The 8,173-nt window shown below is 45.9% G+C and overlaps 2 protein-coding genes and 1 long non-coding RNA gene across 3 annotated transcripts in view; all 3 read left to right on the top strand.

Moving 5' to 3' along the window:
* LOC105913500 overlaps window positions 1–261 on the top strand; it is a 1,403-nt gene extending 1,142 nt beyond the window's left edge. The window contains exon 3 of the mRNA XM_022825326.1: window positions 253–261. Within this exon, the coding sequence (XP_022681061.1) occupies window positions 253–261 (9 nt within the window). The remainder of the gene's footprint in view (window positions 1–252) is intronic.
* Window positions 8–5,894, top strand: LOC101754717. The gene is made up of 6 exons (XM_022824994.1): window positions 8–3,955; window positions 4,081–4,243; window positions 4,479–4,723; window positions 4,826–4,952; window positions 5,038–5,133; window positions 5,345–5,894. Exon 1 carries the CDS (start codon window positions 1,309–1,311, stop codon window positions 3,943–3,945), a length of 2,637 nt encoding a protein of 878 aa, XP_022680729.1. The 5' UTR covers window positions 8–1,308; the 3' UTR covers window positions 3,946–3,955; window positions 4,081–4,243; window positions 4,479–4,723; window positions 4,826–4,952; window positions 5,038–5,133; window positions 5,345–5,894.
* Window positions 5,895–6,200: 306 nt separating this feature from the next.
* On the top strand, window positions 6,201–7,728 carry LOC111256659. The gene is made up of 3 exons (XR_002676822.1): window positions 6,201–6,676; window positions 7,036–7,268; window positions 7,426–7,728. It is a non-coding gene; the product is annotated as an uncharacterized LOC111256659 (long non-coding RNA).
* The last annotated feature ends 445 nt before the right edge of the window (window positions 7,729–8,173 follow it).

Raw genomic sequence — 8,173 nt, 5'->3', positions numbered from 1 at the left:
TGGATGCCTCAACAAGAATGCAGCACATTGTAGAGCAACTGCGACTCGTGCAACAAAAGGTGTCTCACATTATTACAACGTTAGGTCCTAACTGGAGTGCTGCCCCAAATATTGCACGTCTTATCACCACCTCTGAAAGTACAGAGCCCAAATTGTATGGGAGAGATCATATTATGAATAGCATCGTACATGATATCACACAGGGTAAACATTCTGGTGAGGTCCTCACAGTCATTCCAATTGTTGGTCCAGGGGGCATAGGAAAAACAACTCTCGCACAATATGTTTATCACAGTGGACAAGTGCAACAATATTTTGATGTCAAGGTTTGGAAATGTGTGTCACTCAACTTTAATGCGAATAAGCTGATAGAAGAGATTGAAAAATATATACCTAAAGTTGATGGTGAAAGTACTACAGATACTGCAGGAGAGTTGATTGGACAAAGATTAAGAAATAAAAGGTTTTTGCTTGTATTGGATGATATCTGGGACTGTAGCAGTGAGGATGAATGGAAACGGCTACTGGTACCATTCAAAAAATCACAAGTACATAGTAATATAATTCTAGTCACAACTCGGTTTCAAGCACAATCACAAATAATGATTAAAAAGATTGATCATCAAATAAGTTTGAAAGGTTTAGAGCATGAAGAATTCATGGAATTGTTCCTAGATTTTATCTTTGATGATGATCAATCTAGAGAGGCCCAACCTGACCTCTTACTCGAAACTGGGGATAAGATAGCTCAGAGACTAAAGGGCTCCCCTCTTGCGGCAAAAACTGTTGGTAGATTATTGAAAACCCAACCTGACCTGGTTCATTGGAATAGAGTACTAGAAAGTAAGGAATGGGAGCAAATAGACGGCAAGGATGATGACATTATGCCTGCACTGAAGTTGAGCTATGATTGCCTACCTTTTCAGCTGCAGCAATGTTTTTACTATTGTGCTTTGTTTCCTAAAGATTACAAATTCGATAGAGAAGAGCTAATTAACTTCTGGATAGGACTAGATATTTTGCACTCATCACGTGGTGAAAATAAAAGGGTTGAAGATATAGGCCTAAGCCATTTGACACGATTGGTAGGACATGGATTTTTGGAAAATGAAGGAAAAAACGATGGAAGTGCTTGTTACATTATTCATGATCTCTTACATGAATTAGCACGGAAAGTTTCATCCCGTGAATGCCTTAGCATAGAATCTCAATTGAACTCCTTACAAGTCCTGCCATCAATTCGCCACTTGTCTATCAACATAGATGGCACAAGTGTCAAGGATAGATTGACCCTCAAAGGTTGTATATATGCAGGATTTCAATACATTGGGTAATAAAGGATTAAAAGTTGAAAAACTACGGTCTTTCATGTTATTTGGGGAACACCATGGTTGCTTTGTGAAGGCTTTTGGTGATTTATTTAGGGAAGCAAAGGCCCTTCGTGTTGTTTTTCTATCTGAAGCTTCTTATGATGTGGAAGATTTGTTGCACAACTTTTATAATCTTGTCCATCTTTGCTACCTTCGGATTCAAAGTTCTTCTCTAGGCCGAATAAGATTTCCCAACAAACTTTCTAGATTTTATCACATGATGGTCCTAGATGCAAAACACTGTGATATTGTTGACTTACCAAGAGACATGAGCAACCTTATCAAACTACGTCATTTTCTTGTTCAACATGATGCAACACACTCTAGCATTGCTGATGTTGGGAAATTGAAATCATTACAAGAGCTACGAAGGTTTACGGTAAAATACGCATCTCAGGGTTTTGAATTAAGGCAGGTTGGACATTTGGCAGAGCTTTGTGGATCACTATATATCGGTAATCTTGAAAGAATTCAAGAAAAGGAAGAAGCTGATGATGCAAAATTGATACTAAAGAGCCGCCTACATGAGTTGATATTTTGTTGGGAGAATATTTGGCGATCTACCAATGACTCTACATTAGAAGAACATGTCCTTGAAAGGCTTAAGCCAAGTAGCAACCTTCTAAAGCTATCCATTATAGGGCACAGAGGAGCCACTTGCCCTTCATGGCTTGGTATGGACCTCTCAGTAAAAAGTTTGGAATCTCTTTGTCTAGATGGAGTAGCTTGGAAAACATTTCCGCCTATAGGAGAGTTGTGGCTAGTTAATGTGCCTCATGAGGAAATTTCAGGCAGTATCCCAGATAAAAAGTTTGGAAATTTGAGAAGGCTAAACTTTGAGAACCTAAGAAGTTTGAAAAAATGGGCTGTACATGCCCCTTGTCAATTGTTTCCTTTCTTGGAAGTGCTTGTCATTAGGGGTTGCTATAACCTTGTGGAGTTGTCATTCTCACATTCTGCTTGCTGTCAACAAGAGAAAGTGCCATTTGCAAGTTTGTTTCCTAGACTCTCACAGCTCATGATTAGAAACTGTCCACAGCTATTGTCATTTCCTCCTGTTCCTTGGACTGAAGCTCCATCCTCCATTGAGATAGAAGGAACTGGCTCTTCTTGTCTTCATAAATTGGTTTATGCAAAAAATTCCAATTCTGAATATTGTTTGACAATTGAGGGAAAGGAAATTCCTGATAGCACGTTTTTTGATGTGCTGGCTTTTCAAAATCTAACTAGACTGAAAGAGTTGAGGATGCTCAGCTGCCAGCCCATGGCACTGGATCACTTGCAAATGCTATCATCCCTAAGGACCCTAAGGATGTCTTGTTCGAATACAGCCTTTCCATTTGCTGAATGTGATAGCCATGTCAAATACCAATTTCCAGTTGAATTCATGACCATCGATGGGTGGAGTGCTAGCGGGAAGGAGTTAACACAGCTACTCACCCACTTCCTGAAGCTATCAGAACTGAAGCTGTGGTCTTGTGAGAAGATAACAGGGTTGAGTGTGATGGGACCGCTGGCAATGGCAACAACCAGAGCATCATCTTCAGCTAACAGAGAGGACAAGGAACAAACCGAGCAGGATGCAAAAGCAGAGGAGGAAATAGTCGCATTAGCAGCAGAAGGGCTGTTGCTTTTGCCTCCCCAACTGCAGGAGTTGAGTATCGTCAACTGCACAGAGTTAAGACTCCTCTTCAATCCCCTCGAGGACAAAGGTGGCCTCCAAGGTCTGAGCTCCCTCCAACGGTTAAGCGTCGTGAATTGCCCCAAGCTACTCTCCTACTCGTCTTCATCCTCCTCTTGTTTCCCCTTCCCCAACTCTCTTGAATACATCCGTCTTGAAGGCACGGTGGGCATGGAGACGCTGGAACCTCTATCAAACCTCAGCTCTCTCACAAGTTTATCCACAGCCGGATGTGTGCCTCTAAGAGGCGAGGGATTGTTGTCTCTCGTTGCTCAAGGTTGTCTCACCAGATTATACGTCGCAGGAACGCCCGCTTTGTTTTTTGATCACGAGCCCTCATGGGTGCAAGAACAAGAACACCAATCCCGTTCCTCCAAACTGCAGGAGCTCAGCATAGATGATGTAGCTGCAGCCACTGCTACACCCATATGTAGTTTTCTCCTTTCCTCGCTCACTACATTAAATTTTTTCGAGGATCAATTGCTGGAATGCTTCACAAAGGAACAAGAGGCCCTTCTGTTCGTCAACTCCCTTGAGGAAATCAGTTTTATGCTCTGCAGCAGACTGCAGAACTTCCCTGAACGGCTACATAGCCTTCCCAACCTCAAGAGATTATACATCTGGGAGTGTAAAGCCCTCCGGAAGCTGCACGGCCTCCCAAGTTCACTGCAAGAGTTGGTTATCACTGGTTGTCCAGAAATCTCGTCACTGCCCAGCCTCCCAAGTTCATTGCAAAAATTAGTGATCAAAAGCTGCCGAAGAATCTATAGGCTGCCCAAGGTGGATGAACTTCCAAGCTCACTGCGCGAAGTAGACGTCCGTGATAGCAGAAGCGAGAAGCTAAGGAGGCACTGCCGCGAGTTGATTGGAATAGTTCCGATAGTCAGAGCCTGACAAATCCAAGGTAACAAAGAGCTGGAACTTCTCACCCACAAATTTCCCTTGCTTCCCCTTGACTCCATAAACGTCAGTCATTCTTGTTTTTTTTATTTGACCTGGATAACCCACTTGTTTTCAACTACTGTGCAGGGCTCTTCTTCTGAATTGTCAAGCATGAGCATCTTAGCATGTGCCTTCCACCTTGTACATCAACTGTTTAGTATATGGAAAATCACCCTCGTAGTCTTATACATTCTTTACATGTCCAGCCTGTTGATTATTGTTGGAATCAGTCTTCTTTGCTGCTGTGCGGGTAAGTCCAGAAAACAGATAAATTTATAACCTTTTTCATGAATTTCAGCCAAATTGTTGTTCCGCTGTATATTGTGTTCCTGTTGTTTCCTTCTAATAAAACTTGCGGCAAATCTCTTGCTGCCCTTTCGGGGAAAAAAATTCTGCCAATTTGGTTTCTTCCACACTATTGGAGCATCCTTGTGATGCATTTAACAACTTGCCAGCTGAAACTAGACCTGATTTTTTGTGTCCAGATCACCAGATGCACTGATTTACTCAACTAAAAGGAGGTCAAATTTGCATTCGACGTATTTGGAGTGATGATTGCCAAACAGGAGTGTTGCTTGGAGCCAAAGTTTGCCAAGCAAATTACACTGTGCCATCTTTCTAACAATGAAACAATCAATGCATGATGCACGTCCAGTAATAATCAATCATCGAATTATCAGTATACAATTCTGAGCTCTCTGCAACCGGAGGACAGGAGCCCATGAGCACGGTAATCATCCTGTTGTTTCCCTTGTCTTGTGCTTACTACTTTACCTGTACTTTTCTGAGGATGCCAACTTTAACTGAATGAATTGATACACGAACATTGCAGCATCTTTATCCCATGCATGCGGCACAAGCGCCATATGTGCAGCAAGCATCATGAGGCTCCCTACTAAATGGTGCGAACTGAATTTTGTCCGGCTAAAATACATTCCATGCTAAAGGGTAGCTTTATGGTAAGCCTTCTTCTGTTCTCTTTTTACCTTGAGATGAACCGAAAGCATCCTTGTGGGTTATAAGAAGGATTTCCATTGATTACAGATATCTATAATGTTTCTTCCTGGAGACATGGCAGCTGTGGAGGTATCACCATCACTGTCCTCAGCCTGCTGTTCATGGCACTACTCTTGGCTCCATGTAAGTCCATCTGCAGACAAAGAGAGCTCAATTACACAGAACGCTCTACCCATCAATGTCAAAGAACAAGATTAATTATTTCTTAAAAGAAGAACAAGATTAATTGCTTGCAAGCTAGTCTGTGGTTCTTTTTGGGTAGCAAATGAAATTAAGTTGCAACTACTGATGGTAACTTCTTCTTCTTTCTTTCTCTTTTTTGCTTTCCTTTCAGGCTGTGGGGCCAACGCGGCATGTGACAAGTGGCTGAGCGACAGATACCAGATTCTGCTCCTGTGCAGTAGCCATACATGCAACGAGAACTGCATCGCGCGAGGGCGAGGGCACCATCAGGGGGAAGTGTGGCTTACTCATCTTCAGGTCCTGCTGCTTCTGCGCCAAAGAATGAACGTTCCAGCATAGCTACGACTACGAAGCCTTCCTCCCGTATACAAAGTCATCCACTTCTCAGCTGAAAAGAAAGAGGCCGGGTTTGTGTCAAGGTGCACCTACACTGTTTAGTGAAAGACGGGAGCACTCATGGCAACATGTTTGTCCCTTGCGGTCCATGTCCATCATCTTTGCATGAACTGCCATTAGGTGGAAGAAATTCTGAATTGTCTGAATTTCATGAGACCTCCTGCTGCTGGGATAGTGGAATGTGCAACTTGAATTTTGTCAGGTTTCAGAATTGTGTAATAGCATTGCATGCTCACAACCAACTGTACCCTCAAAATCTGATCAAACTATATATTGACATGTAATTCATGGTGTAGGATCTCTAATCTGTAAGGTCTTTTATGTCTATACCCTGACATAAGAATAAATGAATGCAATTACGCATGAATGGCAGCACTGACCTGTCCTCATCAAGTTTCAGAGAGCCTTCCAATGTAGAGCCTCCTCTTCTCTGCTGCTGCTCTGCTTCGATTTGGTTGCGGAGGGGAATGGGAAACCCCGGCGCTCCAACATCTCCACGCGCGAACGCCATTGCGCTTCGGCTGCCTAGCACAGCGCCTAGAGGTTGATGGACGCCGACGCCCGACGCCACCACCGGCCCCCATGGGCCGTTGTTCTCGTCTCCGACCCTTTTCTTCTCGCTAGGGCGTGGGGTGGTCCGCGATGGCGGCGAAAGGCACGCTCTGTCCGGTCCGCGATGGCGGAGACCCTACAGCCCCGGCAACCCGGACCCGAAGCCCCTAACCCCAAACCCTTACCCTACCGGCGGCCACTCACCGGAGACCTCACACCCCGCCCTCGCCCAGTCCCTGGCCCACCGGCTGTCAAGCCGCTGCCCCCCGGCCGGTGGCGTCCCCGCCGCCGCGCTGCCCCGCAACCCACCTCCGCCGCCGGGCTTCCTGCTCCCCCCTCCACCCCTTTTCTAAGGTCGGGAGCCAATGAAGCTCCCCGACAACCCCACGCCCGAAGACCCTAACCTAGCGACGCGGTGGCGCCGGCGGCGAGCGGAGGTCGAACCGGCTAGCGGAGGTGGAAGAAGGCAGAGGAGGTAGTGACGCTGACAAACGGGACCCACGCATATGAGTCGTCACGCCCCCTTCGTCGCCAGGTATTCCCTGCCGCGTTCTCCCTCGCACTCCATTTCTCCCCGTATGCTGCTGCTCTGCGCCCCTGCTCTGCTTCTTGTCGCTGGCGGTGGAGGTGGCGATGGATTTGCAGCTTTCGTTCGGGTCATGGGCTCCTGCGACGTGTCTTTGCCCTGGAGACGTCAGGGAGAGATTGCAGAGACGCAGCAATCCAGATGCATCTGCAGTGTTGATTGATTGAACTTTGTGTCCAAAACTTCAAACGCATTTGCGTTTCTGATTGGCGGACGGGAGTGGTGCTTTGAGCCAAGTAGTAGGGAATCAAACTAAAGTTTGCAACTATTGGTGGTAACTTTTTCTTTTTTTTTTCTTTCCTTTACAGTCTTTGAAGAAAGGCGGCGGGCAACGAGTGACCGAGCAACACCAAGCCATATGCTGCTCCTGTGCAGCAGCAATATATGCAACGAGCACTGCATTGGCGAGGGTGCCACCATGGGAAAATATGGCTTACTCATCGTCAGGTCCTTCTGCTTCTGCACCAAAGAATGCGACTGAATCCAGTGACCTCAGCTGTAATGGTCACTGACGAATAAGAGCATAAGGTTCTGATCCAAGGTGGTTGCTCTGTTTTCTTATGGAACTTGCTTTCAACTATTGTGTTAGCCTGTTGGGCAGAGGTTCATTCAAATTAGTAACAAGTGAGTCTGCTTCAACTAAAGCCGCACCTGAAACTGCATGACACCTTTGTCTCCACTGTCCCCACGCAATGCAGGTATGGATGCTGATAAGAAGTTGGTCAAACAACTTGGTGCCCTTGCCAACACCGGGCGCTAGTCTTGAAGATTGGTGGCGACAATCTCTTCAGGCGCTGAACAGGAGGCAACGACGTGCAATGGCGGGTCTGGAATCCATGGAACGAGAGGAACAGGCGTATATTTGGAGTAGTTGAGGCGGCGCCACCACGAGTGCTGTGTCTCATCAAGGAAGAAATCAGCTTGCGCCAGTAAGCATGTGGAGCACCGAGTGTACCTTAGTTTTTCATTATGTTAGACCTATGTTATTTGAGTAATGCAATATCGACTATGTAATCTTTGAACATCTTCTCTTCTTCTTAAATGATATGGCAGTGCTCCTGCCGGGTTAAGTTTAAAAAAAAAATCTGCTTCAACTACATCTAAGCTCGTGGCGCGCCACGGTCGAGGCGTTCATCGCGTCCGTGCAGACGGTACCGGGCCGCCGGCATCGCTTTATTGTCCATATTCATCAATGTAGAGCACAGCACTGCATCACCCCATCATTGCATCATCCTTTGATGCTTCCATATTTTCTGAGATCTCTGCCATCCATGACTGTAAGAAGAGACGGTTCTAATCTGCTTGTGCTTGACTTGCTAAGCCTTAATTGAAGACTTTCATCTGCTGCTTACAGTTGCAGGCGCTGCCATTGCCATGGCGGCCGGGGGAACGGGAACCCCCGGCTGCTGCATCTGCGCGCGCGAAGCTGCGCCGCCTAAACCGGTG

The sequence above is a fragment of the Setaria italica genome, chromosome III (assembly GCF_000263155.2).
Source record: "Setaria italica strain Yugu1 chromosome III, Setaria_italica_v2.0, whole genome shotgun sequence".
Classification (NCBI taxonomy): Eukaryota; Viridiplantae; Streptophyta; class Magnoliopsida; order Poales; family Poaceae; genus Setaria; species Setaria italica.
Note: the sequence above shows the minus strand (reverse complement) of the source record. Positions and strands in the feature narration are given on the sequence as shown.

What these genes read in the sequence shown, in the direction of transcription:
- LOC101754717 (XM_022824994.1), top strand. Translation starts at nt 1,309, where the DNA reads ATGCAGGATTTCAATACATTGGGTAATAAAGGATTAAAAGTTGAAAAA.